The sequence below is a fragment of the Rhineura floridana genome, chromosome 2 (assembly GCF_030035675.1).
Source record: "Rhineura floridana isolate rRhiFlo1 chromosome 2, rRhiFlo1.hap2, whole genome shotgun sequence".
In the NCBI taxonomy this organism is placed as follows: Eukaryota; Metazoa; Chordata; class Lepidosauria; order Squamata; family Rhineuridae; genus Rhineura; species Rhineura floridana.
The window spans coordinates 231131520-231151907 of NC_084481.1; the positions used below are offsets into that span (position 1 = coordinate 231131520).

General features: G+C 46.9%; 2 protein-coding genes across 2 annotated transcripts in view; one reads left to right on the forward strand and one right to left on the reverse strand.

Moving 5' to 3' along the window:
* Window positions 1-640: 640 nt before the first annotated feature.
* On the reverse strand, window positions 641-18677 carry LGALS3 (galectin 3). Its single transcript, XM_061612523.1, has 6 exons — window positions 18592-18677; window positions 7765-7786; window positions 6342-6719; window positions 5460-5548; window positions 3410-3578; window positions 641-925 (listed from the first exon to the last, which is right to left on the reverse strand). Exons 2-6 carry the CDS (start codon window positions 7780-7782, stop codon window positions 770-772), a joined length of 810 nt encoding a protein of 269 aa, XP_061468507.1. The 5' UTR covers window positions 7783-7786; window positions 18592-18677; the 3' UTR covers window positions 641-769.
* Window positions 10047-20388, forward strand: part of GMFB (glia maturation factor beta) — a 510168-nt gene continuing 499826 nt past the window's right edge. The window contains exon 1 of the mRNA XM_061612525.1: window positions 10047-10050. Coding sequence (XP_061468509.1) covers window positions 10049-10050 — 2 coding nt within the window. The 5' untranslated portion in view covers window positions 10047-10048. The remainder of the gene's footprint in view (window positions 10051-20388) is intronic.

The window sequence follows — 20388 nt, forward strand, 5'->3', positions numbered from 1 at the left end:
ACCCTGAGTTGCAACAAGCAGGGCGCTGCGTAGAGGGGAAAGAATAAAACAAAAGGTGCATTCGGAGCCAAGAAAATATGAAAGTGTGACCTGCACAATTCATGTAAACTGAGAAGCTATATGCTTTTGTTTGTATAACTTATGCTGCAATTTTTGCATGTGTGTTGAATTTGGGGTGGGTGGGAAATGTGCCTGACCACTGGAACTTTGTTAACAATCCTTCTGTGATTTTCAGTAGGCTTCACACATAGCTTCAAACATAGCGTTGCAACAATGAGAGTTATAAATGAAGATAGATGTCACGAAGCTGGAGTCTGCCCACTGGCATTATTTTCTGCTTCCGTAAAACTCTCATACAGTCATAGCTGTCTTAATCCAATTCCAACTGGGTGCACATGGTAAAGCATATCTTCTGCATGCAGCCACCTCCCCTTTCAGTGGCCTGCATCAAACTACACCAATCAAACAAATTTTGCTTAATCCTCAAATCAAAAGAAGGTTGGCGTTCTTACCCCTGGTAGTCCTGCTCGACTACCTCCCCACTCCATCTTTTGAGAATCCTGTTAGTTGTTCACATCCTTTCAAACTTGCAGCAGCCATAAGGACTAGAATCTTGTGTGTTTACATATGACACTCAGCCTTTGTTGGACTGGGCCTACATTTTTATTATTTGCCCTTACTAAGTGAACCTGGTTAAACATCTCTTTTTTTAAAAAAAACTGCTGTTTTAATAAACATGGATGAAGTATTACTGTGATGTGGGCCTGGGTTAGATCATGGTTGGTGTGACACTGGTCAAGCTGATGTCACCATCAATACACAGCTTGGTGATCTGGTTAAGCTCTCTTATGCGGTGGCTGTACTGCATCAGGTGAGCATCATTGACAGCTATCTTCAGTTGGTCTGCTTCACACAGAATCTGGATCTGAAACGAGGGCAGATGTTAAAAACGGAAGTATTGAGAATCGGGGGGGGGAACTGAAAATAGAGATGGTCTAACTCCCAAATTCTTTGTTAAACTGATCTCTGGCTTCCCAACACTTTTGCTATCCGATATCAAGATGGTGTCTTGGGACAACTTCACCTAGCAGTTGTCCTATGCAGAAGACTCACCTTAACGTGAGCGTCATGCAATTAAGTAGCAGAGTCATGTAGATACTGTCCCAGGCACAGAACATAGAAAACAGTGATTTCACTATATGGGTAGCTATACCAAATCTCAGCATAACTTATAGAGCAAGAGTTTTTCAAGCCTTTATCCTCAGTATTTGATGGAGAAGATTTTAGGCACCATACAAAAGGAAAATGGGTATAGAATTGGTAAGACTGGAACTGCATACAGTAGGGCCCCGCTTTACGGCACTTCGCTTCTCAGTGCTTCACAAATGTGGCGGTTTTGAATGTTCGGGGCTTGTTCTGTTTTTGCAGCGATATTGCATCGTTAGAGCTTGGAAACGTTCCTTTTTTAAACTACAGTTGGGCTGACGGGAGCTGTAGTTGAAACAAGGAACGTTTCCAAGCTCTGAGTCCGAGAAGAGCATTGGGTGCCGTTTTAGGGCAAGGGAGGTGGCGGAGAGTGAACAGGCAGGGGGGAGGGTGAGCGGGCAAGGGGGGGATGAGCGAGGGAGGTGGCGGAGAGCAAGCGAACAGGCGTGGGAGCCTGCTGCAGAAGGAGAGCACTACTCCCCCACCACAACGAGAGGGGGGGGGAAAGGGCTATGCACAGAAAAGCAGAACATCAATCAGCTGTTGCGGGGGGAGCTTCAGGGGCCAAGCACTGTCAGCTGATCGATGTTCTGCTTTTTGGCGATTTTCACTACGGTGGGGGTCCGGTCCCTAACCTGCCGTATAAGTGGGGCCCTACTGTACTGAGCCAAAGACACTGACAAAAAAGTGTAAATGCTGTATGTTGAATGCTTATGGGGTTCCCATTGGGGCACTGTGAAAAACAGGCTGCTGAGAGAGCGTGATCCAGCTTGTGGTCATCTTCTGTTCTTGCTACTAGGAGCGCTGGGGAAGACGGGTGATGACATGCATTTGGCCTTTTCAAGTTCTAGATGTTGCTTTTTGCATGATAGGTGTTAACAATAAATAGGCGTTGCCTCCTTCTAGCCGGAATACAGAAATAAGGTGGCAGGCTTAACAGTTGAATAACACGCAATGAAAAGGAAGTGGAAGTAATTTTTGTGGATTTAGATGTTAGATGGACTTGGTTCAAAAGCTTTAGAACTCCCTGCCTATTGGTATCAGGAAGGTACCTGCACTGTGCTCTCTTTGGCACCTGCTTAAAATTTTTTATTTAGACAAATCTATCCATACAGGTAGATATTTTTAGTCTACTGTTTTGTTTTTAAAATGTTTTTAATTACTTGCTTTTAACTTTTTTTTTGTAAACTGCTTAGAGGTTTTCTACAATCAAACAGTATATAATTGTCAAATAAATAAAATTGATCTTGCCATTCCCACATGAATAGATTTCAATCTATATGCTGCTTTCCCACGTAAATGGGCCCATAGCAGCTCACAATATAAAAAAAATACAAATCGATTACAGCATTACAATCACTCTAAATGCCAATTCATTTTAAAGCAATATGACAATTCAAGTGATAATTCACATCATTATATGGCATAAATGTTTAGGGCACAATCTAACTCATATTTATCTTGGGCTGAAGGGAGTTGGATGCAGCGGATCTCCAGCTGGATCCCAGTTTAGCTGGGCTACGCCGGCGTAAGTCCTTCAGCAGGCTCAGCTGAGACCAGCACAAGTGGAGCCAGCATAAGCTGGGGTAAGGCCTGAAAAGGGGCGTGTTGGGGGCATGTCATGGGAGGGGCTGAGGTGAGAGGACTTAAGCCTCATCCAGCGTGGGCTTGGAGCACTCCTGCAGGTCCCAATTCAGGCAAAAGTTATGCCGGGGAAAAGGTTAGTCTAAGAAAATGAATACAATAGAAGTCATGGGAGAGGGCTTACTCCTCAGTAGCGGTATTTGGGAGAGCAGGCTTTCACTTTCTGGTCTCTGTGCACAGCTCCAGGCTGAGCCCACGTTCAGCCAACCAAGAGGTTTCTGAACAGCAATTAGATATGGCAGAACTTTGCTGGCTTCCCCCGAGTCGGATTGCTCTGCCTGGGTTATATTTAATGTAGCGCTAAGCGGATTGTTCCATCAATGCAAGCTTATCCTTGTTCAATAGAACAATCTTCCCCCTCTCCTTCTACGTGCCCCTGAAATCTGTTTTTAAGGTTCTCCCAACCCCCCCAAGCAGATTTGAGGACAGAACAGGGAGAGGAGAAGGGGGGCAACTCTGCCACACTAGCACAAAAAGCTAGCTGAATGCTGCCCTTAATGTCATCGTCTTGCTTCTGTTTTGATTTAGACAAAGAACCCCAATTTATTTATTTTATTACCTTGAAAGGTTTGCCAGCCTCAAAAGGGAACCTGGGTGCTGTTCGGTCTTCCTTCCCCCAGGTGTGCTGGAGCATGGTGTTGCACACAATCACTTTCCTGTTGTTTTCATTGAAGCGGGGATTGAAGTGGAAGGCAATGTCACTGCCTTTCTTCAAGTCCAGTTTAAGCCTGCAAGGAACGGGAGACACAAGCGGTCACTATCCTGCTGTCGCCAGAGGAATGCCACAACCTTTGTCATTAAATGATTGCTAATACCAACAATAATAATACGCAGTGGGAGTTATTTAGAATTAAGATCACTATTATCTGAGTTACGGTGTTGGTCTCTCCAGCACTGCCATTTAGTAATCCCAGAAAGAGGGAAATTCCCAATGATCAGAAAGGTATTGGCACCGGCGTACTGCATGACCCAGGACCCCAGATACTTGGAGTGTCTGCCTCCCCCAATATTGGTAATAAGGACTCATTATTGCAGCCTTTCCCTACCAGTGTGCCTCCTGGTGTTTTTGGACCACAACTCCCATCAGCCTCAGCCAGCATTGCCAATGGTCAGGAAAGATGGGAGTTGTGGTCCAACAACATCTGGAGGCACACTGGTTGGGAAAGGCTGCTTTATTGGGTTGAATCTGACAAAGTCCTAGTCAGAGGAAAACCACTGACTAACAGACCCAAGTCTGTCATGTCTATTCTTTTCAATGGGTTTACTGTGAGTAGAACGAACCCTGGATAAAACCCATTATTTTTGTTAAATAAAAACTCATTAGTCACTTGCTACACAGAAAAGGTCTCAAAGCAACTTACAAGCGTTTTAAGAGCATAAGCATCAATTAAAATGCATTATAAATACATTATAATAAAAATTCACTGACAAGGCACCAAAACAACAGCATAAAAGGCTTTGGCAGCAACACCTCACGGGTAACAGCTGGCAACAGCTATCATCGTACTCCATCAAATGCCTGGGAAGATGCAAGTTTTTACCCAGTGCAGAAATGTTAGGGATGGTGCCAGGTGGACCTCACTGGGAAGAGCATGCAACAACTGGGCAGCCACAGCTGCAGAGGCCCTCGCCTGGGTCATCGCCCTCCGAGCCTTCCTCAGCTATGGCCTCATCTGTGCTATACATTTAAAGGAATACCATGCCACTTTAAACAGGCATAGCTTTCCCCAACGCATCCTGAGAACTGTCATTTGTTACGGGTGCTAGGGTTGCCAGGCTCAGGGCCTGAGAATGATTCTGTATATTTCAGAGAAGAGAAAACTCACCCAAGTGCAGGTGTTCTTGCAACACTGTAATGGGAATAACCACAAGGTGGATTTCTCCCCCTGCACAACTTTTAAAGATACAGAAGACCTCTTGGAGGCTGGGCCTGGCAACCAAGAGGTCTTCTGTATCATTAAAAGTTGTGCAGGGGGAAGGGAGAAATCCACCTTGTGGTTTTTCCCATTACTGTGTTGCAAGAACACCTGCACTTGGCTGAATTTTCTCTTCTCTTAAAGATACAGAATCATTCTCAGGCTCTGAGCCTGGCAAGCCTAACAGGTGCTGAGAGTTGTTGGGAGACTCCCAGTTCCCATCAAAGACGTACAATTCCCAGAGCGGTTTCACCATCAATCCCTCTTCTTAGGGAACTCTGGGAATTGTAGCTATTCAACAAAGACCGGATATAATCCAACCTCCCCGTAACCTTTGTGCAAGCAAATCAGGGTGAAGGCTCCAGGAACAGGTCATCTGGAGAAGCCCACATGGGAGGAGGGTATTTGGGAAACTGCCTAGGGCTATTACATGGCTAGCCAGCTCATTTGTCCATTTCCCCTGGGCTGGCTCTAAACAGCAAACCTCCACCGCTATCTATTGGCTCCTTATTCCCAACCCCAAGGCAAGGCCACCGGGGAGTGGGGGGGGGGGGAGGGAGAGAGAGAAAGGACAGTGCCACAGGGCAGGAGACTGGGTGAAAATCCACATCACAGTTCCACCCAAAACAACATGCAATCCCCTCCTGCAGAACACTTTGGGTCGATCCCCACCCCGCCCGTTCCCATCTTTACTGGTTCGGCCTTGAATTCACCGTCCCGACAATTGTTATTAACAGGCGAGGCACGAGTCCTGACTGAAGGGGTATGTCACAGGGAACTTTCTGCAAAAGAACAAAAGATTATTTTCCATGTACAAAAAAACCCAAAACACATATACCCACAGGCCAGCGGGCAGAGCCAACAATCTGGCAAGCTTAGGTCAAATTACTCTGTGATGTTCAACCTCTGAACTCTGACTTCTATGGCTTTCCCTTCACATGATCCTTCAACCCGTAACTGCACAATGCAGGCACCCTGTTGAATGGAGTTTTGAAAGGCCAGCTGGGGTCGAGCAGCAAATCTGTTTATGGGGAGTACTGTAAATCCACCGTATTCATAGGTTGAAATGAAATGGACTGCCTTCAAGTCGATCCCAACTTACGGTGACCCTATGAATAGGGATTTCAAGGTAAGCGGTATTCAGAGGGGGTTTACCATTGCCTCCCTCTGAGGCTAGTCCTCCCCAGCTGGCTCAGCTTGCCACAGCTGCACAAGCCAGCCCCTTCCTTGTCCGCAACTGCCAGCTGGGGGGCAACTGGGCTCCTTGGGACTCTGCAGCTTGCCCACGGCTGCACAGGTGGCAGGGCACGTAACCCGAGCCACTCACTGTGGGGGTAATCTTTAGCTGGCCCTTGACACCCAGGAGACACGAGCAGGGATTTGAACTCGGACTGTGGACTCCCAGCCAGGCTCTCCTCCCCACTGTGCTATACCAGCTTGTATTCATAGATTAACCCAGCTGTAACTTTTGCTCTGTGAACTGATTATTTTCCTTCATAGGATACAGAATTCTAGACTTCCAAACCTAGGAATTAGAGCAACTAAATGTGCATGCACAACACACAAGTTTCTCACCAAAGGGCCAGAAGGTGCTCCAGATGGAAAGGAAGATCCAAATCCAGGTCCTGTTTGTGGTGCAGCCGGCTGGGCTCCTCCACCACTAAGGGGCTGTCCAGGGCCAGAATACATTCCCGATGCTCCTGGGGGGGTAATCCCAGGTGCCCCTCCAGGGTATGCGCCAGGTGCCCCTCCAGGGTATGCGCCAGGTGCCCCGGGGTATGCGCCAGGTGCCCCTCCAGGGTATGCGCCAGGTGCCCCGGGGTATGCGCCAGGTGCCCCGGGGTATGCACCAGGTGCCCCGGGGAAGCCTGGGAAAGCACCGGGCTGGTTTCCCCAAGGAGCAGGCGGCGCATTGGGGTTGGGGTTGTTGGACCCCGACAGGGCGTCGGACAGCTACGGGGAGAACAAAGCCACATCAGCAACCACTTCTGTTCGGTTTCAATGATGTAATTATGTTTAAACTGGTACATTAGCATTATTATTACTATTCAATTAATTTATATCCTGCCCTTCCTCGTGAAGGAGCCCAGGTTGGCAAACTTGCACACAAAACAATTTCACAAGAAAAAGCAAAGCATACAAAAAGCAGTTTAAAAATTAGGTTAGCTTATTTGTTTGGGGGGGGTTACACCGGGATGGGGAACCTTTTTCAGCCCAAGGGCCACATTCCTTTCTGGATGCCCTTTCAAGGGCCACATGGAAGTGGTGGGCGGGGCCAGAGGAAAAAAAGTGGGTGGAGCAATGAATGTAAATTTTGCCTTTGTCCAGTAGGCTAGTTTCAACACCCACTCACACACAGCCCTCTCTCTCCTCCACCCAGACAAGCAAGAGGCATGATCAGAGTTCGGCAAGACCAGTCAGGATGCAGAGCTGGCCCGTGAGGGGTGTGGCCTAGGAAGAGGGGGAGTGGCCTAGGGAGAGTTTTGGGGGCCAGACAGAGAGGCTTGGAGGGCCACCTTTGGCCTCAGGACCGGAGGTTCCCTGTTCCTGTTTTACACAATGTTGTACGGATTTATCGTTTTGTACTTACTGATACAATTATTTATAATTGTTTCTAAGAGGTTTCAAATCGTTAATATGTATTGTTCATTTGCTATTTTGTGAGTCACTTTGGACAGTTTTGTGGGAAACTGGCAGACTAATAAACTGATGAGATGAACGGCCTGCATTAATTTAGCCACCATGTCTGCGCCACCCCAGACTTGGTAGCAATTAGCTGAAACTATGGATGGGGCTTCCTGGGCAATAGAGAATGCGCCCAGCTTTAACAAGGAAGCTGTATGGGGCATCTTCAGCAGAGAGCATCCCCATCAACCACTGTACTGGGATGCAGCCCAAGACAGTTTGATCATGCAACTCCCAAGCTTACAATATATATATACACTTTTTAAAAAAATGGCATTAAAAGCACTACTGCCTTAAGAAAACAGATACTTACTGAAAAACCGTCAGACATCCTCCTGAAACAAGAGAGAGAGAAACAGATCAGTACAAGACGATGCAGCTTCCTTGGATTGCACAGGCCAAATCATGGTAGAGCCCCAAAGCAAGAAAGACTTTGTGGTGTAATGGATAAAGCAGCCTTTGACAACCTGGTTCCCTCCCTAGACATTTTGAACTATAACTCCCATCAAATGCTGGCCGTAGCTGGTGGGAGCGGTAGTCCGAAACGTTTGGAGGGCACCAGGTTGGCAAAGCTGGGACAGGATGTAGGATTTCTTTATTTTGGAGGGAGAGGAGAGAGAGAGAGAGAGACAACAAACCATGGCTCAGAATTAGGGTTGCCAGGTTCCTGGCCTGAGACTGATCATGTATCTTTAGGAGAAGAAAAAGTCAGCCAAGCGCAGGTGATCTTGCAACCCTGTAATGGTTGGAAGGCAGAATTCCACCTTGTGGTTTTTCCCATTACAGGGTTGCAAGAACAGCTGCACTTGGCTGACTTTCTCTTCTCCTAAAGATACAGGATCAGTCTCAGGCCCTGAACCTGGCAACCCTACAAGTCAGTCAGTCCTTCCTTCCTTCCTTCCTTCCTTCCTTCCTTCCTTCCTTTTACACCCTTTCTCCCAGTAGGAGCCCAGGGCAGCACACAAAAACATTAAAAACACTGTAAAACCTCATAAAAGCAGACTTTAAAATATATTATAACAAAACTTCCTTAAACACATATTAAAACAAAAGATCTTTAAAAAAAAAAAAAGCTTTTAAAACATCTTAAAAAGCAATTCCAACACAGACACAGATGTTGGTCCATCTTGCTCAATGTTGTCTGCACTGACTGGCAGCTGGTCTTCAGGTTTCAGAAGGGGAACTCTTCTAGCCCTACCTGGAGATGCCGGGGCAACCTGAGAATCGCTGGCTGGGAGAAAGATTCCCTGCCTGAAACCCTGAAGACCTAACACAAAGCATCTTTGTATGTTATTCTCACAAACATGTGGATTATGCAAACTTTACCCTCCTTTATGTCTTGTCATTTACGCTACTTGGCTGGAGAACAGCGTTGCAAAATTCAGAGGAGTGCAAATTTTGAAGGATGATGGCTGTATTTCAGTTCTCAGATTGCTTCAGAAAGTGCATATTAGGTAGGTATGCCTTTAAACACCAAGCAAATCTATTTTCTCCCCGACTCCTAGCAAGTCAGCATTCAAAATCTGCTACCAATTCATTTTCTTCTGCATTTTATACACACATGGTGTTGACTCATCTTGGAAAAAACAGAGAAGACCGCCCAGGAACATATTTCAGGGTTTTTTCCTTAACACAAACACAGCTGTTTTTCTGAGAGAGTTCAATAACCTGCATAGTACTGAAGGGTTGGCCTGAGTAAAATAACCCACAAACCCACACCCCTCGCATTCAAAGAGATATTCAGGGAAATTGCCATAGCATCCTCTTTGGGAAAACATATGGACATTGTCCATGGGTTCAGGGTAAAGCTCTGTGCAAACATGAGTCATAACTTGACACACCCGGGACTCAAATCAAGTGTTCAGACTACACGGTCTTCCCTTCCCCATTAATGATAAGAAAGTGCATCTGCCCCCATTAAGGTTAAGTTGGGCCACTATAAATAACGTTGAGTATTTGCACGGTGGGCACTGCCCTGCTGAAGCCACCCTAGCAACAATCCTGCGAGGTATGTCGCAATATCTCACAGTGTAAAACAATGACTCAGAACTCCACCCCACCCATGATTTGATTGATGAGTTCCAGTGTCACAGCTTCTCCTCGCCTGCCATTAACGATAAGGAGGTTTAACTGCCATTGTGTTGCTAGGATAACCAATGCCATTTGTTAGGCTCAGCAAGGGAGCGTACATCTGTTATCCTCACAACAACCCTGTGAGGTATGTTAGGCAAAGAGTTGGCTCAAGGTCACCCAGCAAGCATCACGACTGAGTGAGCGCCTGCACCCAGGTTCCTCCACACTCCATCAAAATCCAACATGCTCTCCTCTCCAGGAATTGCACGAGCCACTTTCTCATGCTGTTAGGCATGACTGAGCTCTGTGTACGAGTTCACCTTCCTCTGCAACCAGAGATCCTTTCAACGCAAATGTTTCGCATGCAAAAGGTCCCCGGTTCAGTCCCCAACAGCACCTCTAGGTAGGGCTGGGAGAGATTCCTGCTGGGAGGAAGGGCGGGATATAAATCAAATAATAAATAAAATTTCCTGCCCAAAACCCTGGAGAGCTGCTGCCGGTCAGTGTAGACAGCACTGAGCAAGATGGACCAATGGTCTGACTCAGCACAAGGCAGTTTCCTATCTTCTGTGGCACACTGCAAGCCTGACACACAGGAAGAGGCAACCCTCTTCTAGTTCACACACACAGAAAAGATCCCTGGCCTCAGGGCCTGACGGGAGTTCTTCTTCACCATGTGCGGGCAAGCCAAACAAGCGGCTCTTTGCAAGGTTGCCGAGCAGTGCAGTCTGAAACAGGTTTACTCAGAAGAAAGCTCAACTGAGCTAAACGGGACTTACTCCGTAGTAGGCAGTGGCAGTTGGTGGCTCCATGTCAGTGGAATCTGCTCCGGGTTTTAGTCTACACTTTCTATGAGCTGCCAGCGTGGATTCCACTGCCCCATTGACATGGTGCCCCCAGCCGCCACTGCTAGAAGGTGGGCTGAGGACCAGAGCCTTAGTCAAGTTACTTGCACAGAGGTTTGACAGAACTTCTGAAAAAGATTCGGATGACCTTGTTAGCAGTGCACTGGGGTCGAAGCAGTGTAACCAACCATAACTCAGTGCTCTCTACATGCAAACAGTCTAGCAAACCTAGATCCTGGATTCGACTCCAGCATCTCCAAGCAGGGCGGGAAAGAGCTGTCCCTGAGAACCTGGAAGACTGCTGCCAGTTAGAGTAAGTAATACTGCGCTAAACAGACCAATGGTCTGACTCAATATGAGGGAACGTCCTAGGTTTCTAACGACAGCGTGGGTGGATGCCACCAGTCTCAACCATCTCGGACCCTTCGATCAGCAGGCGAGGCCTTGTTGGCCTCAGTGGTGCCGCCACTGAGTGCTGCCTGTTTGGTGCCGACCCATGGCAAGGCCTTTTCAGTGGCAGCTCCGTTTGTGGAATGCTCTCTCCAGTGACGTGCGCCTGGCTCCATCACTACTGATTTCAGGAGGAGTTTGGAAACATTCCTGTTTCCCCAGGCATTTGATGGCTGAAGGGGACTGTTCCTGGCAACCTGAAGATCACTGATGAAAGAATGTTTTTAAGCTGTGTTTTACATTTTAAACTGTGCTTAAGAATGTTTTCCCCCTTTTTCTTTTGTTAATTTGTTTTGTTTATGTATGCCACCCTAGACTTCTTCAGGAGGATGGGATATTTTATTATTATTATTATTATTATTATTATTATCCAAGAGAGTAATTTCAGATGTTATTTCAACTGCCAGAAAGATGCTCGAGTAGTCTACGGCTTTTCATATCTGTGGCAAAGTCCAAAGGACTTGGACGATATGCATCATAGAGTTTACTCAACAAGTGTCCCAGTACTGTTAGGAGCCATGGGACCTCCAGGGCAGGACTTTGGGGGCAGGACTCCAGGGCTCCTCTCAGCCAAATGTGCAGGAAGGGCCCCCTCCCCAAAGCAGCAGGGCTCGTGGCTTAAAACACATTTTGAACTAGTGAAGTGAAACAATTAAGTCAAGGTCTTTGTTGTTGTTATGTGCAAGTCGATCATGACTTATGACTATGAATCAGTGACCTCCAAAAGCAGCTGTTGTGACCACCCTGTTCAAGTCTTGTAAGTTCAGGTCTGTGGCTTGCTTTATGGAATCAATCCATCTCTTGTTTGGCCTTCCTCTTTTTCTACTCCCTTCTGTTCCCAAATCTGTTCCTCATTTGATCTTTATATTCTTCTGTGGGATGTTCATCAAGGTCTAAAATTACTTAAATGCACCTCTGGTCAGAACAGCCTATTCTTGTTTAAGACAGGTAATAATAAGGTTTTTGCCTCGGTTCCTGACTAGGTACAGTCATCCGGGGGTCTCAGTGGGTCCTAGACCCATTATATTTTTGAGAGCAGGATCCCAGCAGACTGTCAGAGTCCTTGCATAAGGCTATCAATGGCTAATAGTCATGATGGCTCAAGTATAACCTTCAGTATTGGAGGCTGTAGACCTCTGAATACTAACTATTGGAGAACAATGAAAGGAGAGCTGCTCTTGCACTCAGGTCCTGCTTGCGGGCTTCCCATTGGGACATCTGGTTGGCCACTGTGAGAACAGGATGCTGGACTAGAGGGGGGCCCTTTGCCCTGATCCAACAGCCAGGCTCTCTTCCTGATGGGACTCATGTCTTTTCTCTGTCTCTCTCCTCACCCCCCAAATCATTCAGACCATGGTATTTCCAATCTCTATGGATGGATGTGAAAGTTGGACAGTGAAAAAAGCAGATAAGAGAAACATCAACTCATTTGAAATGTGCTGTTGCAGGAGAGCTTTGCAGATATCATGGACTGCGAAAAAGACAAATAATTGGGTGTTAGGGCAAATTAAACCAAAACTGTCACTAGAAGATAAAATGATGAAACTGAAGTTATCATACTTTGGACACATCATGACAAGACATGATTCACTAGAAGACAATAATGCTGGGAAAAACAGAAGGGAGTAGAAAAAGAGGAAGGCCAAACAAGAGATGGATTGATTCCATAAAGGAAGCCACAGACGTGAACTTACAAGACCTGAACAGGGTGGTTCACGACAGATGCTTTTGGAGGTCACTGATTCATCGGGTCGCCGTAAGTCGTAGTCAACTTGGAGGCACATAACAACAACAAAAAACTCTGCCTATGAATCGCTTCAACCCCATAGCTCTTTTCTTATTGTTAGCGATGATGGATGGTTTCATTGCTCTGCTTGATTTAAATGTGACTGTTTTATCATTTGTGTTCTTAGGTTTGGAATGCTTGATGGTTATTGATGCTTTTTTATACTGTTTCAGGATATAACTCGATTGACTGAATCGAGAGCAGCGCAACAAATGGATGGATGGGATCCGAAACCTGCCTGCACCCCAGGGTGGAATAAGCAGGGAGACGTTGGTCATCCTGTGTGCCAAAGAAGAAGAAGAAGAGAGAGAGAAAGAGAGAACGAGCAGCTAGTTTCCCTTCTCTTAGAAGAGGAGTGGGGAATCTTTTTTCAGCCAAAGGGCCACATTTTCTGGTCAGCAACCTTCCGGGGGCCAAAGTATGGCCAAGTACCACTCTTCACCCTCCCTCTAGGTAAGCCAAGAGGTATCATCACAATTCAACAGCGCATTCCAGCCAGATAAAATCACTCGAGGAGGGCACAGAGTAGAGCCAGTGAGGGGCATGGCCTGGGTAGAGTTTTTTGAGGGCCAGACAGAGATGTGTGGAGGGCCACATCCGGTCTCCAGGCTAAAGATTCCCCACCCCTGTCTCAGAATAAATGCAAGTCTCTCTTTCCCTTAGGCGCTAACGCCTGCATCCAGGCAACAGGCCAGCATGAATGAGACGCCACAGCAGCGTCTAGTCCTTTTGGACAATTGCAGCATCCGTGGTTTAAGAAAGAGGGAGAATATCCCTGTCAATTCCGCTTTCCACTTCCTGTTGTAGTAGTGGTGGGCATGACAAACTAAAAATTGACAGTGGGACTGCAGAGGGACTGCTGCCCTCCCCCCCATTTTTATATGCATTTTACTTCATTTCTGCAACTCTTAAAACTATTCTGATTCTCCCTTCAGACAGCGAGGAATGGAGCCTCCAAGAGTCTAACTCACAGGCATGTCGCTTCCAGTTTATCTTGAGTGAGTCACCTCTAGCTGATGCCTGAAAGTTATCTTACAGGCACCTTGGAAGTAAACACATCAGTTACGACTCGGTGCAGCAAAGGATATATCAAGGTCTTCATTTGCAATATAAAAACAGACCTCAAGGTTCAGATTTGCTTGGAAACCAACCATAAACTGAGGGAGGAACTTTTGCACAATTCATTCCAGTATACAATTTATTCCGGTTGTGAAATCTAGATTTTGGGGGAATGGAATTTAGGATTGTCATAGCTTTAGGCAAGCATCACTGACAGAAAATATCGGACACTAAGATTGTAAGGCTGAATAGCTATCCAGTTGAACTGCTATGATGAAACAAAAGCCTCCATGCCATGCATTCCAAACCAATCAGTCCATAAAATTAGGATAGATATAATTGTCCAACAGCCAGTTCCAAACCAGCCAAACCAGGACTTTGCTTTTTTTTTCCTTCCTGGGTTTTGTTGCAAAATGCCACTAACATCAACAGTGCAAACTTTCTCCAAAAAAACCATAATGGAAATCCAGCCTGCTTAGCCATCTTATCAGCCTAGCCCTAATCCCAGGGAATTTAACTGTGTTTACTGTGTGGTGAAGGAAAGGCACCTTGCGCATGCTCAAAGGCATTATTCTCTTATTATTCCCCCATAAACTCTAAGTTAACAAATCTGTGTACTTATCTGCAAAGTTAAATCGCAAGAAAAATGCACTAGCCTACCTGTCTACGCATTGTTGTGTGAGCCCTTTGTAGCATATTGAGAGCCTGAAATAATAATTTTTTAAAAAAACACCAACTAACTTTCCTGTGTGGTCACCTGGAGACAACTGTGACTCACCAGAGGCGGCTGGATGATTTTAATTTTTTTTACTAGCCTACTTAAAGCACACATTATGGCAAGAATTTCTTCCCCATGGAAGCTGTTCTGCCCAGGGAGGATGTGGAATGATGAAGTTGCACATGAGCCTGTTAGGGATGCCTTAAGGAATCTTATTGTAGGACCCATGCAATACTAACACTGGAAATAACATTGAACCTTTCTGAATAGGTTTCATCTTCCTTCATTGTCTCATTGCTCGTTACAATACCCTTTTAAGAACGAAGCCCAGGCTGGTGAAGACAAGCTTAAGCCATTCCCCTAGAAGCCAAGAATGTCTTCACAAAACACAGATCAGCAGACTCTGGGACTCAGGTAAATAACAGCCCTCTTGGAACATCCAGTATTTAGACAACAAAATCCCATCCATGGCCTTCTGAAGCACCAAAACAGTTATTAACCCCTTTTGGCTTTCAACACAGTTGCAGGCAGACAAGATCAAAGCATTGCATGATTTTGTTTTTGTATCGTTATCTCACTTTCATTGCTGCATATTTTGCAGTGCTTTCATTATGTAGTTCACTGCGTTGAACACGTTACCCATGCGGGAAAAGTGGAAGATGAATGCTAGAATGAAATAAATAAAACAGAGCCTCCATGTACAAGAGCAGTATACTTTTACTGGGTATAAAGAGCAAAGAGCATCCCTTTGCTTGTGAGCTCCCAGATGGATATTTGTTCTAACCCAGCACAGCAGGTGGTATGTGAAGAGTGCGCCAGATCAGACCAGAGTTGAACATATGAAGCCATCTTGTATTAAGTCGGTTCGTTGGACCATCCCTTTCCCAGTACTGCCTACTCTGACTGGCAGCAGCTCTCCAGGATGTAACTGGAGATGCTGGGGACTGAACCTGGAACCTTTAGCATGCAAAGCAGATGCTCTACCCGTGAGCTATGGCTCCTCAGCCGGTTCGCTGGGTAGGCCCTTGTAGCAGAGCGACTGTGGTCTGACTACTGCTAAGCATCAACGCCTGGAAGGACTCAGACCTGCAACGCAGAAATAATGCAAAGGGGATTACGGAGCCTCGCCTATTTCACGCAACACACAAGGGAAAAGGGACCTTCTATAGCTGCTGCTGTAGTTTAAAGGGAGGGATGTTGACTCGGCGGTGTCAAGCAAAAGGCCGCCCCACAAATAGCTGGGAGCCACAACCGATGGGGCAGAGCAGTGAAGAGATGGGGCGGCTGTAAACCAGGAAGTCTCTTCTGAATCAAGTCACATGAACTTTGCCACAAACTTTTCCATGCACTGCTTGGATACCTTCAAGTTTAGCAGTCTAAAAATTGTGCAAATTAAACTAAATTGTCGAGTGGATCTCAGGCAAGCTGCTGCATTTCAGCCTCAGTCTTTGCATCTGTGGCATGGTGACAATAGTGTCCTGCCTTACAGGGACGTAAAAATTACTCTGGTAAAGTATGTAAGGTTAGGCCACATCTTGAGTACTGCCTCCAGTTCTGGACACAACACTTTTAAGAGGTATGCAGATAAACTGGAGCAGGTTCAGAGGAGGGCAACAAGGATGATCAGGGGACTGGAAGCAAAGCCCTGTGAGGGGAGACTGAAAGAACTGGGCATGTTTAGCCTGGAGAAGAGAAGACTGAGGGGAGATATGATAGCACTCTTCAAGTACTTGAAAGGTGGCCACACAGAGGAGGGCTGGGATTTCTTCTTGATCGTCCCAGAGTGCAGAACACAGAATCATGGGCTCAAGTTGCAGGAAGCCAGATTTCAACTGGACATCAGGAAAAACTTCCTAACTGTTAGAGCCATACGACAATGGAACCAATGACCTAGAGAGGCAGTGGGCTCTCCGACACTGGAAACATTCAAGAGGCAACTGGACAGCCACCTATCTGGTATGTTTTAATTTGGATTCCTGCATTGAGCAGGGGGTTGGACTCGATTATTCCTTCCAACACTACTATTCTGCAATTCTATGAAATGTCTTGAACGCTGTAAGGCTTATATAATAATTACTCTCCTTTGTATCCTACCCCTTCTTCCATTCTGCCAAGGTTGGCAAGCATGGACATGGGTTACCCCTCCTTATCCTTACAACAAGCCTGTGAGGTAGGATGGGCTGAATGGATGATGGGTCACCCAGTGAGCTTCACGATGGTGTTTGGATTTGAACCTTGATTTTTTTTTCTGGTCAAAAATAGCTTTCCCCTTCTTGCTGACATTTTTATGACAGTTCATAAACTTGTATCCTGATTGTAAGGTCGTGGATTTTTGATAGAAAACCAGGATATGAATTTTGAATATTACTTATATTGTACAGCCTCTGCACCAAGCTGACTCTCAGTATAAATGCTACATGCCGCTATTAAACAGAGGGAGGGAAAGACACACAGAGAGAGATTTGCTACCTGTAAAGGTGATATGCATCATTCTAACTGAAGCTGAACTAACAGAAGAGAGCTGTGACTGTTGCACATAGGATTTCATATTTCATACCATTGCAAAAGTCTGTCCTGTTCCTGGGCTGTTTGCCAACATCTGCAAAATTAATCCAGTCACAGTTTAATATTTCTGCATCCCGAGTGGATGAAGGATTTGGCTCAGGAGCAGAGCCTCTGCTCTGCAGGCAGAAAGTCCCAGGTTCAAATCCCAATGACATCTCCAGGCAGGGCTAGGAGAGACTCCTGCCTGAAACTCTGGAGAGCCACTGCCAGTAAGTGCAGACAAAACTAAGCTGGATGGATCAATGGTCTGACTCGGTATAAGCCAGCTGTATTCTCTTTCCCCCACCCCCATTTTTGAGCACAAAATGACAACTACTGCTTTCAGCAGCGTAGTGGTAAATTCAGAAGTGCAGGTCCCATCATGATAGTCTCAGCCACGCCATCTTTGTTGATGTTTTTATCGTTAATTGCTTTGGGCTCATATTTTGTGGGAAACAATTCATACAAGAATTCTTTATTTTGTGCCGTCTCTCCCTCCCCCCAAAACCTTTCTCAAAAGCTGTCCTCCCATTAAGCCTTCGGAATAAGGGTTCCGAACCTTTTGGGGCCCAGGAGCACGTTTGGAAATCCAAGAAACTGCCGCAGGCACCAGGAAATACCCATTTTGCAGAAGAGACACTGGCAGTGCTCAGAACCCTTCCCTCAAGAAGCATGCAAAACACCTACGTGCACCCCGAAACAAACCCAAAAAGGCAGGCAACACCACACAACAAATAGGCAACCCCTCCACCAAACAACCTCCCCCCCCAAAGCAAAACAAAACAAAATACACTCACAATAAAAGAAAGATCAGAAGGGTGGAGGGGGCCTTGGAGGATGCCAAGAGAGGGGGGTGTCTGAGGGGACAATTACGTACGACTGCATACACCATTTGCTCACGTCTATCTCTCCCTCCCTCTCCTCCTAGTTATTATCTGCTGAAGAATCAAGATGTTGCCCTTGGAAGCTCCTTGGGGCAGAGACCTGCCCACTTTTTAGATTTCCCTGCGTTCTCTCTTTTTATTTTACCCTTCCCCCAAGGAACGTCGGGGTAGCATGCATCGTTCCACCTTCGCCGTTTTGTCTTCCCAACAGCCCTGCGGGGTAGGTTAGTTAGGCTGACAGAGAAAGAGAGAGAGCGATTGGCCCCAGGGGGCACACCGGGAGCGCGATGACGGAGGGGGGTCAATCTCAGCCCAACTCTCCCCGGTCTCTCCGACCACCCTCCGATGCCCCACTCTTCGAAGAGGCCAGTGTATAAAGCTCCGCGTACGTCGGCGGGGCCCGTCCACAGACTCACGCTGGTGTTAGGATCCCGCAAATCTCTGGGCGCAAACAGCCCTGACCCAGGGGAGGGTGAATCCTACCCTCCCAGGTCAGTTACCCCCAACACACCCTCCAATTCAGAGGGTTCTCCTTTTGGGGTCCGTTTCTCTTCTCCAACAGCCTCCCCTCGGCCCCCCGGCGGGCAACTCTTCATGGGGCGAGGCTGGAGGGACGATCCCCCAAAGCTGCCTCCTTCTGGGTATGCGAGTCAGACCGGCCAACATTCTGCCGCCGCCCCCCCCCCCGCGTTCCAAAGGGCCCCTCTCGTCGCCAGTGGGGCAAGCGCCGTCCCCCCAGATTTCCTCTTCCCTCCCCAAATGCCGAACTGCTCCCCCTTACCCGGCTGGATCTCGTCGGAGCAGGAGCGGGTGCAACTGGCTCTCGGGCTGGGCCGGGCCGGCGGTTCATATACTCACGCCCTTCTCGGGACCGCCCCGTCGGGGACCGCCCCAGCAGGGGCACCAACTCCTGGCGCCCCGCCGTCGGAAACGGAAAGAAGGGCCGTTCGCTTATTTATTTATTATTATTTGATTTATATCCCGCCCTTCCTCCCAGCAGGAGCCCAGGACGGCTTAGCCAGCCTGGCCTCGTGGTTAGAGTGATGATGATGATGATGATAAAATACATGTATGTCCCCGGATATACATGTCCAAAGATAACCAGAGGAGCCCTGGTGGCAAACACACAACGATAAAACAATTGAAACATCTAAAAACAGTTCCAGTACAGATGCAGATATATGAGACTTTTGAAATGTTTGTAGCTGTTCTTCGCGTTTTTAAAGGAGTCCAGATGCTCTTGTTGTTTTTAAAACTTTTTGCTTTTTAATTTCTAATTGTCTTGGCTTGCTGCTTTGTGGTCTGCCAGCAGGTGGTGATAGGCAAGGCACTCTGTACGTGCTCAGTTACTATTCTTCATTATACTTTATGCCTGGGCTCCTTTGGGAGAAAAGATGGCATAGAAATTGAACGAGTTTTTTAAAAAATACTCTTGTCCTTTGCCGGAGGCAGCAAAAACGTTCTGGGCCAGTCCCTGACGTTGGTGTACATTGAGGGAGGCAAGGGGAACGCCCCCCCCCCCCAAACTCCACAGCTCAGGGAAAGAAGCCGATATCGCAGTGTGAGGGTCATAAGTCTTGTCATATGCTGGAGGCCTGGGTGCAAATTAGACTAGGGCAGCCTTTGCCAACCTGGTGCCCTCCAGATGTTTCAGACTACACCCCCCATTAGCCCCAGCCAGTACAGTGAGGTTGTAGTTCAAAACATGTGGAGGGCACCACGTTGGCAAAGGCTAAACAACAGCATTGCCTCTTAAGAGTTAAATACAACAGAACAGCTGAGTTTATCACCATGGAAACTGACACAAGGATGATTCATAGTCACTTGAAGGCTGTTTTGCACCCTTGCTACGCATGTGCAACGTGGAAGGGATCTCCCTGAAACGGTCACAAGGAGTTACATATTTGGTGACAAGTACCACTAGTGGGAGTGATTGAAATTCATCCCAGGGTGAATGTGAGCTGGCACCGTCTGTCAGGGGCGCTGTCAACTTTCCGAGTTTCAAATAGTTGGATTGTTGGACTGTGCTCTCAGCGTGCTGTCATGGGGAAATGTGGATCCTGCTAAACTTCCAAAAACACGCTGTTAAGGTGTATTGTCTCACAGCCTATCAGGGGACCTCTGCCCTCTGTCCTGCTTCTAATGCCTGGCACTCTATACATGCTCAGTTGCTATTCTCAATTATACTTCATGTCTGTTTCATTTTTTTTAAGGGAGGACAGCTGGTGGGGGGTGGGTGCCTATGTTGACGGAGGTTCAGGCCATAAGACCTAATGATAGGATAGGCACTCTGCACATGCTCAGTTACTGTTCTTTAATATACTTTATGTCTGTTTCCTCTTTTTTAAAGGAGCATAGTGGGTAGGAGGTGGGTGCATACGGCAAACAGGTGTGGTTCAAGGAGGGTGGGGCCATGAGACCCTCGAGTTCATTAAACGCATACATTTACGTCCCAGTCAGCCATGAAGCTCACAGGGTGACCATAAGCCATTCGCTATGTCTTAGCCACACCTACCTCACAGGGTTGTTGTGAGGATAACGGGAGCAGAAGAAGCATGTTTAGTAAAGCTTCTTGGAG